Source organism: Chionomys nivalis, chromosome 8 (assembly GCF_950005125.1).
Source record: "Chionomys nivalis chromosome 8, mChiNiv1.1, whole genome shotgun sequence".
Taxonomy (NCBI): Eukaryota; Metazoa; Chordata; class Mammalia; order Rodentia; family Cricetidae; genus Chionomys; species Chionomys nivalis.
In genome coordinates this window covers 88,322,367-88,338,734 of record NC_080093.1, presented here as the reverse complement: position 1 = coordinate 88,338,734, position 16,368 = coordinate 88,322,367, and the positions used below count along the sequence as shown (strand labels likewise).

The following is a 16,368-nucleotide window of genomic DNA, read 5'->3' as shown; positions in this document are numbered from 1 at the left end:
ACCAGATTTTACTTAATATTTTACATTAGACAACTAGGGAAAGATACTTCTTAAAACTAGGTTATTTGATCCTACATGATTTACAAATTTCAAACTCTCACAATAATTCATACCACATTTAATGCTTGAAAATAGGTTTCTCAATAATATGAAACTGGATGTCAACTGAGAAAGAACACATATATTACACCTAACCTGACAATTACATAAGACAAAACCACGTAAGACTTACATGTCTATACATCAAAAGCAAAAAGATACTCATGAAATTATCTGAGTCCTATTTGATGAAAACTTACCTCTTGAGCCAGGTATGGTGGCGCATGCCTTTAATCCCAGCACTCGGAAGGCAGAAGCAGACAGATTTCTGTGAGTTTGAGGCCAGCCTAGTCTACAGAGCGAGTTCCAGGACAGTCAAAAGTACATAGTGAGACCCTATCTCATAAAGAAAAAAAAAAAGTTTTGGATGTGGAATCACATGTCTTTAATTACAGAACCCAGGAGGCAGAAGCAGGAGGATCTCTGAGTTCGAGGCCAGCCTGGTCTACTGAGTGAGTTCCAGGACAGCCAGGACAGCCAGGGCTACACACAGAAACAGAGTCTCAAAAACCAAAAACAAACAAAGAAAAAGAGAACCTTTACCTGATGAGCCATCACACTACCCCATTTCTTCCACTCAGGGTAAAGGCGGTGAATTTGAGGCCAGCCTAGTCTAGTCCTAAGAGAGCCAAGACTACACAAAGAAATCCTGTCTCAAAAGTAAGCAAGCAAACAAACAAAAAAGAAAACTTACCTCTCACCATTAGGTCCCACTCTATTGATTAATTTTTCCATGGCTTCTTCTGTCTCTTTTAGTTTTTCTTGCAGTTGAACAAGCTCATAATTGGCTGAAAAACAAGCATCAATCTAAGAACCATCATATACCATTCCCTAAACCCTTTCAAGAAACAGTTAGCTGAGATGATCTGTGATAATCCAGGCTTTTCAGAGATTCGGGAGAATAGACACGAGCTTCTCTAACTAATACAACCAGCACAGAAAAGGCTTAGAGGTCTGGTCACGAGGATCAACAGGATACATACTCACTTAGGAAATGATAAATAAATCACTCCTTCCACACAGAATTCAACAGAGCCAACTAAAGAATGTAGACAATACAGACATACACACACACACACACACACACACACAGAGAGAGCGAGAGAGAGAGAGAGTGAGCAACAGCACAACAGAAAAAAAAATACTCAAAACTATGAAGTGCACTTTCAGGCAGTAAGAAAACTAAATGTCCCTTAGCATACGAACACCTAGACTTCTATTTCACACCTTTCCTGTGTAGACCTGCTGGCTTCAAACTTACTCTATAGAGCAGCCTGGCTTCAAACTCAGATCCAGCTGCCTCTGTCTCTTGAATGCTAGGATTAAAGGTGTGCACCACCACTGCCTGATTCTAAAAGGCCTTTTCTTTCTTTCCTTTTTTTTTTTTTTTTTTTGAGACAGGGTCTCTGTGTAGCCCTGGCTGTCCTGGAACAGCTCTTGTAGACCAGGCTGGCCTCAAACTTACAGTGATCCACCTGCCTCTGCCTCCTAAGTATATGCCCGACTCTAAAAAGTCTTTTAAGGCAGTTAATTCCTGTGAAGTGGGTGCAAACTGCACTATGTGGCACTGAAGTTATTGTTAATAATTTTATTCTGAATTAAAAGATAAAGCTGACTCACCACGATTGCCATTGTTATAAAAAGCAGTCTTGGGAGTCCATTTTACCATCTGATGTACTTCTTTCTGTCTCTGACAAAAGACGATCTCAACAGTCTGTTTTTTATTTTATTCATTATTAGAGTGTGTATTTTGTTTTGGTTTTTTACTATTTTTGTGCTTTGTGTATGCATTGAGTGTGTGAAGCATCTGTGTGAGTGAGACCCATGCAAGTTAGTGTGCAGGTGTACAAGAAGATGGCACACAGTGTCCTCCTCTGTCACTCTCTCCCTTATTCCTTTGCAATAGGGTCTCACAATAAAGCAGGAGCTCGTTGTGCTGGCTAGGCTGGCTGGCCAGGGAAACCTAAGGCTCCTGTGTTGGAGTCACAGGCATGCACAGCCGCGCCTGGCTTTGTACACAGGTGCTGGAGATTCCATCTCAGTTCCTGCCTGTGCAGCAAGTGCTTTAGCCCACAGATCCTATTTCCTGGAATCATTCTAACCTATAAATTCTTAGAAGGACTGTGCTATATACATTTTATTTCCCCAACGGCACAGAATACTCAGTTGGGAACTATCTGATAGCACATTTCAAGATTCCAAAGTGTCAAGAGCTAACTATGGATTGTAACAGTGATGCAATTTCTTCCTCGGTTTTCCTCTGAGAAACAAACACATTTGCTACAAATATCCTGAAGACTGTAGGTGAAAAGTAACTAAGGCAAATGTTGACTGTTAATTTGCTAATGTATAGCAAAGATCTAGCAGCCTTGTGTCTTTTGCGGCATTAGCCCTTTAAGACCCAATATCCATACACTTTTGAGAAATGTCTGTGCCCCCTGGCTGTATTCCACTCCAACTCAGTAAAAGTGGATACGTGGGAAGGAGCACTTACTGATCTTCCTATGGGAGTTCCCAGGTGGGGCAGTGGGGCAGTTCCGATCTTCTGCAGTTTTCCCCTTCGAAAGCTGAGGATGAAGGAGGTACAGCACATCAGCAGCAGCTCAGAGCCTCAAAGGCACGGAACACCACATGTTAAATGGAAAGAAAAAAAAAGCTGGGAGACAAAATTTAAGTCAGAAATCAAAGCAAATATCAGCATTAGAGAAATGTCTTTTTAAAGCCACTGAAAGAGTCAAGAAGGCAAAAATGGTCAAAGCAAAAATCAAAGCACAAAGGAAACAAAATCTTATCGTTGTCTGCGTACCGATGCTTATCGAAGGACAGGTGATGTAAAGTACCACCCCGGGGACATTCTCATGCTCAGCTCAGGCTGCCTGCAGAATTCCTGGGTAAGAAGAAACTAAAATCTCCTCACTTTACTCTAAGCATGAGCGTAAGACAAAGATTCTACACCTCTTCACAGAGAACAAGTCTGTAGCCTATAAAAACCTACTTGAAGGTAGAACTAAATTGGGGGTCTGCCTTAAAAGACCCAGTAGAACACCCAGAACCAGGAACTATTGGGCTGCGTATGTAGATATGACAGTTTTTTGGGAGAATTACAGAGATGACACCATACACAGTATCCTATACCCTGGCACCATTAAATGGACCTTACAGTGGCTACTTGGAAGCCTGGCTTTCATCCTATGAACAAGCCTTTTCCTAGAGCATCTTTATGGTCTATCAGCTTGCAAAAATGCCTAGTTTTTTGTTCTTTTCCTTTGAATTATAGTGCTGATTGGATTATGAACTAGAAGATCCCGGTTTAAACCCTGGCCTTACATTTTAGTTGTAAATCTATGCTAAGATTTCTCAGCTGTAAAACTGAGATGATAGCTATCCTAACTGTTCAAAGAGATGAGGTTTTTTTTTAAAGAGATGATGGATTTGAAAGAGCTATGTGACCTTTATAGGGTTTTACTGGAGATGATTTTTATTATAACAACATTAAATTTTCACTGGCATATGTCTAAGATAATTCCACTTACCTTAAACAGAATGTACAGTATGTACAAAAAAATCCCAAAGCCGTAGATTGGAATGATCTGGCCCATCAGTCCTCTTCCACCGCCCCCTCCTCCAGCACCTCCGCCTGCTCCCTTGGCCTTTGCGAAGGCCTCTGCAAGGTGGGACCTCTGGAAACGAGCTCCAGGCATCTGCCCGTCTGAGGGCGCTGAGTGGTGATGCATCATAGGTGGAAATCGGCCCAGTTTTCCTGAGAAAAGTAATTACTCAGCTTTATCTCTTCTATTTTAAATATGGATATGGCAAAAAAACATCTTATGCATTGAAGCTAAAATAACAGAAGCATCTCAAACATGTTTAAGAAAAAAAGAGAAATTTGATTAGAAAGAGAAGTATCATACAGATACAAACATGTTGTAGTAATCTTAACTTATTCACTAAACACATTTCCTCTTCCTTCTTGGTCCATAGCTAAACTACATTTCCTCCTTCTGTAGAGTTAAATGTGACAGAGTTCTAGTTGAAGGAACTTGGTCAATAAAGCTTCCCATAGGTTCAATTACATGACCATTTCCTTCTGTAGGATGGACGCTAAAGGCCAGGGAGACCTTGACAGTCATATGTAGCAAATGGCAGAGCCTCCATCAACCTTGGTTCCTACATAATTGTCACCCTGCTAACTTAGAGTCACCTGGTCCTGTTTGTGTAAGTGAGAAGCGAGCATTTACTGTGTGAGGTCCATTATATACTTTGGAGTCTGTCTGTTACAGTGGCTAGCCACCTCTATCTAATGCAAAAGGAAATGTAATGTATTCTCAGGAGAGAACAGAACCAGAAACTGGAAAGCCACCAGGAGGATCCAGGCCGGCTACTTTCACATTCCAGCTCCAACTCTCTCCTCGTTATGGGACCACAGCCTTTCCCTTTGTTTCTTTGCTCATAACTTCAATCTCTTTCTTCAGATAACTCCTCTAGTTCTTTGTGCCCACAGTAGAAGACAGTCATTCCAAACCTCTTAATTTGCAACTCCTTCAAGAAACTAGCTAAGACAGGCCCTAATTCTAAATTCCTTGGAGGAAGGCTGAGTGAGTGCTCAGCTTAGGGAGGCAAGCACCGCTTTGGATCAGCTATAGCTGAGCAGACAGGATTCAAACAGGAAAAACAGGGCCAAAGGCCCAATCCTGGAAGAGCTTAGAGAAGGGGAGGTTTATAATCCATTTTCTTTCATTTTTTTAAAACTCCATTAAGAGCAGCCAAAAGATAACACCACAAGCCCAATTGGAGACAAAGAAAGGAAACAGTAAGTCTTCAAAAAGCCACAAGTACAAGTGTTTGAAAACCAGTGTTGGGGTAACATTCTAAAGTACAGGACACTAGAGAACAGAAGAACCTCCAAGAAACTCTTAAACACACAAATTTACTATATTCGACTTCAACAAAATTAAGGATTTCTGTGCATACAGAAGACCATGAAGAGAATTAGGAGGAATGAAATCATGAAAAAGTCTAACATTTAAACTGGAAAAGGACCAGATATCTATAATAGAGAAGAGCCTGTCACTTAATGACACCACAAGAAATTCACAGCAAAAGGGACCAAAGATATGAATAAGGAACTTACAGAAAGGGACACCTACGTGGCTGCCAACAGACAAATGAAACTTAAAGTGTGGCAGTGGCTGGTCAGTGCTGAGTTACCAGTACCAACAGGGTATGTGGCCAACGTGCAGAGTTACTGAGAAAGGACTTTCCAAGCAGGACGGTGGAAATCAGCAAAAGGTAGCCAAGATATGGGAAGGCAAGAATTGTGCACTGAGGTAAGAGTACACACACACAGTCACCCTGCTAACTGGTACCTGTGCTTTGTGATACTATGCATAGGCTGGATGATCTAGTGATATCCCGCCCCACCTCCGTGTGTAAATCTGGGAGAAGTGCTCAAATACAGTTATGGATAGGCGGGCTGAATTACTCACTACAGATCTGTGATGGAAAGTCAAGAATTTTGACTGCAATAGCAAAACCACTATGAAGATGGCCACTCCTGAGATTTCTTAAATAAGAGTGTTAAATCAGCTAATGAGTTAGACATGGTCACACATCCCTGTAATTCCAGGGGAAGTGGAGGCAAGGGATCAGGAAATCAAAACCATCCTTGGGTAAATATTCAGGTGGCTACAGGAGACACTGTCTCAAAAACATATTGTGGTCAGAAGAGGGACACAAAGAGAGATGGATGATAAATAAACTAATGACCATGCTTAGGCCCCAAATTAAGTTTAATTTTTATCATCAGTCATTTCTCATCTTTGAACTGTATTTTTCTGAGTAAATCTTACAAGTGTGGTTTGTGAACCACATTTATAATCAAAACCCATGCCTGGACCTACCTCTTACTGTACAGTAAGAGTACATTGACTTTTTTTGACTTCTGTTTTTATCCGAACAGCAGTCCTTTCTTATCTTTAAGTATGTACCACTTACCTCAGAAGACACCTTTGGATAAAAATCCTTTAAACAAAAAGTCAGGGCTAGGGATGTGGCTCATTTGGCAAAGCAGCCGCCTAGCATGTGCAAGGCTCCAAGGTAAATCCCCAGCACTTTCCCCCAAAAGTATACCAAAATATTTGCACTTAACCTTTTAAACTTAGATAGCAATGATATCATTGTGACTTCAAAAGTCACAAAATCACACCAGAGACACAGAGAGAGACAGAGACAGAGAGAGACACAGAGAGAGAGTGTGAGCGCTAAGGTACTGAAATATGACTATCTTAAGCCCACATCTACACACTGGTTTTATAGTATCTTTTTCTTAGTAAACTCAATTTTGCTTTATAACAACTCCTCAACTCCTGAATTCTTTCCTATGACATAAGTAGAACTCCTGGCTGCACCCAATGTGACAGCATCTCTGAGGAACATGTCAGGCTAAACAACAGCACAGTAATGCTGCATTGCATTTCTTGCTGTGAATGATACCATGTAAGTTGAACACATAATTTCTTTGCATTCCTTTTTAAGCAAACACAAACACGAAGGTATAAAGGTTTAAAATAAAGACATTAGAGAAGACACATATGACCTGGCTTGGGACCCAGCAAGTAAAGTGCCTGCTTTGCAAACATGAGGACTGGAGTTTGAGTCCCAGAACCTATATTTAAAAGCCAAGCATGGTGCTGTGCATTTGTAATCCTAGTGATGGGGAACTGGAGACAGGAGGATCCCTGGGACTTCATGGCCAGCCAGCTAAGCCTACTTGGCATGTTCTAGGCCAGTAAAGTACTCAGATAGACAGAGATAGACAGACAGACAGACAAACAGCCCAAGAAAAAATACCTGAGTTTTCCAATGGCCTCCAAATATATCTACATACATGTGCATTCACACTCAAACACATAAATGGGCCTAAAGAGAAAAGAACTTCTGTACTTGTAAAACAGATTTCGAAGTTCTGTGAAGAGAGCTATCTACCTTTAAGTGAACTCTGCCCTGAGGTAGAAGGGTAGAAGGGAGGCAAGGAGGTTAACTCATTAGCTACTGGGAATGGAAACTGCCTTCTGCTTTATACCCTTTCTTACCCATGCTCCCTTCCAGTAGTTTTCCTTTCCCTCTCAGTACTGGCTTTGGATGCCATGGAAGCTATGGAGGAAACCCACTGTTTCAGAGTGGGCCAACCCAAGAATGGTGCCTCACACCTATAATCCTAACAATGGGGAGGCCAAGGCAGAAAAATTGTCGTATGTTTGAAGGTAGCCTGGATACCAGAGTGAGCTCCAGGCCAACTTGAGCTATAAAGTGAGACTGTCTCAAAACAATGAGAAAAAAAAAAACCACAATGATAAGAATAAGAGTGGGTCGATGGAGTAGTTTGAGTAAGAATGCCCCGCCACTCCCATGAGCTCATAGAAATGAATCTTAGTCAAGAGGGAATGGAACTCTCTGATAGGATTGGAGGAATTAGGAGGTGTGACCAGGCTGAGGGAAGTGGGTCACCAAGGATGGACTCAGTTTCACTTTCTGCTGTCTGCAGGTCTGGCTGAAGAACCTCAGCTACTCTCCAGCACCGTGTCTGCTAGCATGCCACCATGCTCCCTCTCTGTCGAGATGACAACAGACCATACATCTGAAATTGTAAGGAGCCCCAGTTAAATGCCTTCTTTATAAGCATTGCATTGCCATGGCCACAGTGTCGAGTGACTAAGACAGTAAACAAGAGAAGCACAGGTTGGGGCAAAGAAACCACCAAGTCACCACCAGCTCTTGTTCTGGGTGCCAGTGACTATGTCTCTTTTAAATTGTCAAGAATCATATTCAGTGATGAATGTTGGCTTTAAGATTATTATGCAACTTTTTTTTTTCCAAGACAGGGTGTAATCCTGGATGTTCTGGAACTCTCTGTAGACCAGGGTGGCCTTGAACTCAGAGATCTGCCTGCCTCTGCCTCCTGAGTGCTGGGATTAAAGGTGTGCACCACCACCACCCAACTATGCAATTTTTTAAAAAGTCTAACCACTGAGATTAACCCCTAGAACCCACATATAGATGTAATGGAGATTACTGACCCCATACACTTTTCCTCTGGCCTTTCACACACGCTATGGCATGGAACTACCCCCACAGCTCACTCACTTGTGTGCGCTCTCTCTCTCTCTCTCTCTCTCTCCTCTAAATTTAAAATGATACCAAATACAAAAATGATCTTAAATGTTTCCATTTGTTTGTTATTTCAATAATTTTATGAACTATGTCTGGTCCTTAAAGGTTTGAAAAATATTTTGCTTCTTTAGGCCCTAACACTTTTAATTAAATTATGGATTTTGGCTAATTATAATTTTTTTATAATTTAATAATATAAAAATACATTAGTTTTATAAATGTATTCTTCCTTAGAACATTATATACAACTCATCAAAACATATAAAGTAGCGCAAAGGTATATGCAATTTTTCTCTATATTTTCAAATTCTTTTTTTTTTTCTTTTGGTTTTTCGAGACAGGGTTTCTCTGTGTAGCTTTGGAGCCTTTCCTGGCACTTGTTCTGTAGACCAGGCTGACCTCAAACTCACTGAGATCCACATGTCTTGTCCTCTGGAATACTGGAATTAATGGTATGTGCCACCACTGCCTAGCAATCAAATTATTTCATTACTAATTTTGGATATTTACATTATTTCTAGCTTTCCCAGGGCTCTTGTATAAATCTGCTAAATCATTAACTCTTATTTTTAATTTCCAGTATTTTTGCCTTTCTTAGAACTAGTGTGTATATAATTTCCACCAATGAGTATTTTATTTGCTTATTTTCATTCATTCTCGTACAGTGTAACAATCAAGGATTTGAACCATTGTGTTAATAGATCTTTCGCTATTTACCAAAATGAAATTTTGTTTCTTAGATACGCTAAATTTGAATATATTATTTTATTGATTTTTATTTATTATAAAATTTCAAGCAATATAGGCATATGTAATCTCTTTTCAACCATATTTCTAGCCAATTCTACAATGTTGCCATTAGTAACAGCCTATTTTTTCAAATATTTTTACATACATCAATACACATTACATTTTTCTGAAGGCTGAAAACGTCCTTTTTTTATGATCACATCGTTGTTTATATGGATCTACGAGAGATTCCAGGGAGTGGTTTTTCTGGGCTAAGGGGTACACATATGTTTAAGAAGTATTTTCAAATTGCACCCCATGAAAAACTATATGGTTCACACACAGCAGTATGTATCCATATATATTTTCCTACATCCTGGTTGACCTTGATAAATAATCAATATTTTAACTTATAGTTCGATCTCTGTAATATTTAAGCAGACCAGCTTTCATTTCTAAAGAACTTTTTTTTCCTGTTGCTGTTTTAGTTAGGGTTTCTATTGCTGTAAAGAGACACCATGACCACAGCTACTCTTATAAAGGAAAACATTTAACTGAGGTGGTGGCTTACAGTTCAGAGGTCCAGTCCATTTGCAGCATGGCAGGGAGCATGGTAGTATGCAGGCGGACAAGGCGCTGGCTACGTATTGATCAGAAAGTAACAGAAAATGGTCTGTGACACTGGGCAGGAACTTGAGCATAGGAAACCTCAAAGCGCACCTCCCACACAACAAGGCCACACCCACTACAACAAAACCACACCTCCTAATAGTGTCACGCCCTATGATCTTATGGGGCCAATTACATTCAAACTACCACATTTGCCTTAGGGGTTGTTAACTTTTTTTATTGTTGTTTCAAATTTTTCTTGTGCTAATTCAATACAAAATAGGATTTGCAAACATTTACTTTTCAAAATTGAGATTTTCACTCAGATTTATAGAAGTAAACTATGCCATGGAAAAGCACCTTAAAACATTTTTTCTATTGACTACAAATGGTAATACTGTTATATATACTGTTTATTATTATATTATAGTATATAGATATATATGGTCTATCTAGTTATTTAAAGTTAAGAAAATTACTATGATGATTTTAATTCCCTACATTGTCTATAATGGTTTTTATTTAGTTAAAAAAATCTCTCTTCTCGAAATTATACAATAGAAAAAGTCTAGCCAGTATATAAAAGAGCAGTCTTTCTCTTGACACAATCTGATATATCAGATGGCTACAGTTCAATAATCTAATTTAATGTATGTAGCAACCATGTTCCAAATTCTTTTACTGTTCTAATAGGCCTTTAAAAGTGACATAAAAATTAAAATCAGATAATGAGACAAAAGATGTTTTACATCATTTTAAACTGTATACTGATGCTATGGGCTAATACGTCTGCACATTTTGAAGATGTGTTACTCTCATTGTTAATAAAAAGCTGATTGGATGGCTAAGCAGGATTTTCAGGACAGAGAATGCTGGGGAGAAGAAGGGTAGAGTTAGAGGTGACGCCAGAGACACAGACAGAGCAGGATGGGAAGGACGTATGAGGTAAACGAGCCTGGGGCAGCTCACAGACTAATAGAAATGGGTTAGTTTAAGTTATAAGAACTGGCTAAAAGAAGCCTAAGCTGTCAGCTGAGCATTTATAATTAATAATAAGTCTCAGGGTTGTTCTTTGGGGAGCATCTGGCAGGACAGACCGAATGGTGGGTGGTCCATACAGAAAACTACACTGATAGACTGATGATGCTGTTACGATCTCCTGGCCGTGAAAATTTATTAGAAATGTACTTTGTTCAAGATTCTGCCAAGGTAAAAAGGAAAAGAATTATAAATAAGATAGAAATGAAGTTCTTTCATGGGACAATGTTGATAAAGGGGAGCATGTCCACAACAAAGAGACAACAAGCAAGGTTATCACCAAGGTTTTCATTTCTACAGATTCCACTTTTACACACTAAAAGAATGCAAACATTTTAAAAAGAAAAGAGGGCAATCAAATGGGGTCAACTGCTGAAGGAAATGAGAGACTGAGAACAAGGAAACCCTGCCAGGTGAGGCTGGCATCATTAAGGAAGTAACAGGAGTTCGCACACTACTGTGCAGTACATGAATCTGATACCTGGATCTTGGATCAGGAAACCAACTTAATGAGAAAGGTGCTTGAGGGGGATTAATCTAGCAGTTGAGTACAGGGCCTAATAAGAAAGAGAGTAGAGTCTGGGAAAAATAGCAGAAAGCTATTACAGTAAGTTAGCTGTGAGGTTTAAGTGCCCGAGGTGATGGCTAGAGCCATTAAAAAAAGAAAAAATAACAATAAAAAAAAAGGAAGAAAGGATAGGTCCAAGGCTATCACCATGAAGTTAACAGAAGCATTTAATGTCAGACTAGCAGAGGGCTAGGAGACAGTCAAATTACTCCAAGATTTAGTTTACTAGGAGATAATGAAGGGACTGAGAGGCCTGTGGTTTGGGTAAAGCTGAACACACTTAAATCCAAGGCATTGGTGGAACACTGCAAGAAATGTTATTTGACTGCAGTCAGCTTGAGCAGCAACCCTATTCAACCTACGCGGCAAAGCTGGAAAGCTGGATCAACTCTTCCCCACACCAAAAAGCCTGGAGACTCATGCACAAGAGGGGGAGGGGAATGAATGATCAAAGACAAAAGCAAACTTTTTTTTAAATATTTATTTATTATGTATACAATATTCTGTTTGTGTGTATGCCTGAAGGCCAGAAGAGGGCACCAGACCTCATTACAGATGGTTGTGAGGCACCATGTGATTGCTGGGAATTGAACTCAGGACCTTTGGAAGAGCAGACAATGCTCTTAACCTCTGAGCCATCTCTCCAGCCCACAAACTAATATCTTAAAAGTCAGAGGAAAGAAAACCCACTGAAAAGACTAGAAAGGTGAACTGAATGAAAGCTGGGTGTGGATAACCTATAACCTCTGCACCCATGACACAGAGGCAGGAGGAGCAAGCATCTCTGGCTCTCCTGCTACCTAGGGCTGTGCAGTGAAACTGTCTCAAAAAATCACCTGATTAAAGACTAATAGCAGGTTTGTTTTCAGAAAAAACTTTTTTTTTTTTTTTAAGTTTTTCGAGACAGGGTTTCTCTGTGTAGCCCTGACTGTCTTGGAACTCACTCTGTAGACCAAGCTGGCCTCAAACTCAAGAGATCCACCGATTCACCTGCCTGTGCCTCCTAAGTAATAGGATTAAAGGTGGGCACCACCACTGCCTGGTGACACAAGATATTCTTAGTGAGAGATGGAACATCACATGATGGTCTGACTGCTGGCCGTTTTAGTGACAGAAACCAACGTATAGTAGTCTACTTCCTTTATACATGGTCGTACTTTCTGTAAGTCCAGTTACTCATAGGAAGCCATGATCTAAAAAAGTTAAGTAGAAAATTCCAGAAATAAAGTTATAAAATACACACCATTCTGAGTAGTATGATAAAGTCATACCACCTCACTCCATTCTGCCTAGGACATAAATCATCCCTAAACCCATAGTATTCATGAGCCATAGGCTATCTGCTAGCTAATCACTTAGTACTCCTTCAGTTATCAGGGCTACTACGGCAGCACTGCTCAAGTGACCCTTATTTTACTTAGTAAAGGTCACAAAACTGATTTGTAGCATATTGTTTCAGCTGTTCTATTTTATTATTAGTGGTATGTATTACTATACCTAATCTATAAATTAAATTTCCTCACAGCTGCATATGTGCAGGGAAAATGTACACACATATATGCATAAACATATGGGCGAGAGAGTAGGATCTAGCCTTTCAACAAATGTATAAGGACAGCCACGCCATATTCCATAATCATGTGTAAAAATAAGAAAATGGATTTATATTCACACTATACTAAAAATTAACATGAAATAGATGGGAGACTGAAGTATAACAGGTAAAAATTTTAAAGAGAAAACAATAGATGTTAGTCTTCTTGATCCTAGGCTAGTTAGTGGTTTCTCAAATATAATACCAAAGTAACAAACAAGAAGAAAACAAGTCAGACGGTGGTGGCACACGCCTTTGCCTTTAATCCCAGCACTCGGGGAGGCAGGGGCAGGTGGACCTCTGTGAGTTCAAGGCCAGCCTGGTCTACAAGGACTAGTTCCAGGACTGGCTCCAAAGCAACACAGAGAAACTCTGTCTCAGAAAAAATAAAGAAAAAGAAAAGAAAAACAAATTTGACATAATTAAAATTTAAAACTTCTGTCCTGTAAAAGATAGCATCAAGGAAATGAATACAACCCACTAAATGGGAGAAAGACTTAAAAATCATTTTTCTGACGAGGGCTGGTATCCAAATTATTATTGAATTTTTTAACATTCAATAGTAATACTCCATTGTATAACTGTATCACATTTTCTTTATCCATTCTTTGGTTGAGGGACATCTAGGTTGTTTCTAGGTTCTGGCTATTACAAATAATGCTGCTAGCCGGCGGTGGTGGCACACGCCTTTAATCCCAGCACTTGGGAGGCAGAGGCAGGCGGATCTCTATGAGTTCGAGACCAGCCTGGTCTACAAGAGCTAGTTCCAGGACAGGCTCCAAAACCACAGAGAAACCCTGTCTCGGAAAAAAAATAATAATAATAATGCTGCTATGAATATAGTTGAGCAAATGTCCTTGTAGTATGATTGAGCATCCTTTGGGTATATGCCCAAGAGTGGTATTGCTGGGTCTTGAGGTAGATTGATTCCCAATTTTCTATGAAACCACTATACTGACTTCCACAGTTGCTGTACAAGTTTGCACTCCTATCAGCAATGGAGGAGTGTTTCCCTTACTCCACATCTTCTCCAGCATTAACTATCATTAGTGTTTTTGATCTTGGCCATTCTGACAGGTATAAAATGGTATCTCAGAGTTGTTTTGATTTGCATTTCCCTGATGACTAAGGATGTTGAGCAATTATTTAAGTGCCCTTCAGTCATTTGAGATTCCTCTGTTGAGAATTCTCTGTTTAGATATGTACCCCATTTTTAAGTTGGATTATTAGACTTTTTGATGTGGTTAAAAAAAAAACAAAAAACAAAAAACAATGACATCTTGAAATCTGCAGGCAAATAGATGGAACTAGACTAGAAAAAAAAAATCCTGAGTGAGGTAATCCAGAATCAGAAAGACAATCATGGTATGTACTCACCCAAAAGTAGATATTAGACATAAAGCAAAGGATAACCAGGCTATAGGCCTTGACCACAGAGAAACCAGGAAACAAGGATCCTTGGAGAGACATACATGGATCCCCCTGAGAAGGGGAAATAGACAAGATCTCCTGAGTAAATTGGAAGCATAGGGGTAGGGTGGAGGGTGGGAGGGGGTTGGGGAGGGGAAAAGGGAAGCAGGGAGAACTGAGGGGTCAGGAAGGTAGAGTTGGGGGAAGGTCAGAGAGGGAGAGCAAGGAAAGAGAAAACTTGATAGAGAGAGCATTATAGAGTTAGCAAGAAACCTGGCACTAGGGAAATTCCCAAGAATCCACAAGGATGACCCCAGCTAAGAATCTAAGCAATAGTGGCGAGGGCCTTAACTGCCCTTCCCCTGTAATCAGATTGATGACTACCTCATAGAACCTTCATCCAGCAACTGATGGAAGCAGATGCAGAGCCATAGCTAAGCTCCTAGAGTCCAGTCGTAGAGTAGGAGGAGAGATTATATGAGCAAAGGGGTCAAGACCCTGATGGAGAAATCCACAGAGACAGCTGGCCTGATGCTGGAAGCAAAGGCCTGTATTTTGAGATCTGCATTTTGTTTACAGTCATCTTAAGTTCACAAGTTAAATAAATTATTTACCTCTATCCCCTCTGCAGGGCCTAGGAAATCAAACTGGTATCTTATCTCCTAGTGAGAATTGCAGGCACCAGATTTCAAAAACAATTAGCATTTCCTTTGTTAGTCAACAATCACAGACCCTCAGTATTTACTTATCAGCTAGGGATGTCTCTGGACCTGAATTCCAACAGATCTGAACCCTCCCCTCCCTCTTGACAGCTTCTTTTTTTTTAATTAATTAATTTATTTATTAAAGATTTCTGCCTCCTCCTCGCCACCCCCTCCCATTTCCCTCCCAGTCCCCCAATCAAGTCCCCCTCCATCTTCAGCCCGAAGAGCAATCAGGGTTCCCTGCCCTGTGGGAAGTCCAAGGACCACCCACCTCCAATCCGGTCTAGTAAGGTGAGCATCCAAACTGCCTAGGCTCCCACAAAGCCAGTACGTGCAGTAGGATCAAAAACCCATTGCCATTGTTCTTGAGTTCTCAGGAGTCCTCATTGTCCGCTATGTTCTATGACTTCTTGAATTTTGCATGCAAATGGACAGAAATAGAAAACACTATCCTGAGTGAGGTAAGCCAGACCCAAAAAGAGGAACATGGGATGTACTCACTCATATTTGGTTTCTAGCCATAAATAAAGGACATTGAGCCTATAATTCGTGATCCTAGAGAAGCTAAATAAAGAAGGTGAACCCAAAGAAAAACATATAGGCATCCTCCTGAATATTAAATTCATCAGGCGATGAAAGGAGACAGAGACAGAGACCCACATTGGAGCACCGAACTGAAATCTCAAGGTCCAAATCAGGAGCAGAAGGAGAGAGAGAGCATGAGCAAGGAACTCAGGACCGCGAGGGGTGCACCCACACACTGAGACAATGGGGAAATTCTATCGGGAACTCACCAAGGCCAGCAGGCCTGGGTCTGAAAAAGCATGGGATAAAACCGGACTCGTTGACAGCTTCTGAGAATTAATAAAGTGCGGCTTGATCAGAAATCCCGTCTTGCCGTCGTTTTCTCGTGTCTCTTGTACCCTCCATTCCTCTTTCTCCTCTAGGTTTATCAAGGACGCCCCGTTCGTATCCCGCTGGCCAGGATAGACTGACAGCTGAGGAACCTACACAGGACTGAACTAGGCCCTCTGAATGTGGGTGACAGTTGTGTGGCTTGGGCAGTTTGTGGGGCTACTGGCAGTGGAACCAGTATTTATCCCTAGTGCATGAACTGGCTTTTTGGAACCTATGGAAGGATATCTTGCTCAGCCTAGATACAGGAGGGAGGGACTTGGTCCTGCCTCAAGTGACATGACAGATTTCATTGATTCTACATGAGAGGCCCTACCCTCTCTGAGGAGTGAATGGAGGTGGGGTGAGGGGAAGGAGGGGAGAGCATGATGAGGGGAGGGAGAGGGAACAAACTGGGATTGGTATGCAAAATAAAAGACTGCTTTAAAAAATAAAATTAAAAAATTCAATAGTAAAAGACAACCCAATTCAAAATGGGCAAAAGGTCTGAATGGAGATGTCTCTATAAAAACGTACAAGTGTCTTAACCACTG

At 40.6% G+C, this 16,368-nt stretch overlaps 1 protein-coding gene across 5 annotated transcripts in view; it reads right to left on the bottom strand.

Annotated features, from left to right (window-relative positions):
* The window catches only part of Ric3 (RIC3 acetylcholine receptor chaperone), a 55,963-nt gene that overhangs the window by 21,549 nt on the left and 18,046 nt on the right, over positions 1 to 16,368 (bottom strand). For 4 of the 5 annotated variants that reach the window (XM_057777216.1, XM_057777217.1, XM_057777220.1 and 1 more), the window contains exons 2-4: positions 3,633 to 3,859; positions 2,594 to 2,666; positions 794 to 887 (exon numbers count right to left, since the gene is read on the bottom strand). In XM_057777216.1, the coding sequence (XP_057633199.1) occupies positions 794 to 887; positions 2,594 to 2,666; positions 3,633 to 3,859 (394 nt within the window). Of the gene's footprint in view, positions 1 to 793; positions 888 to 2,593; positions 2,756 to 3,632; positions 3,860 to 16,368 lie in introns of those variants that run through there. The other variant, XM_057777219.1, reaches the window with a different exon arrangement.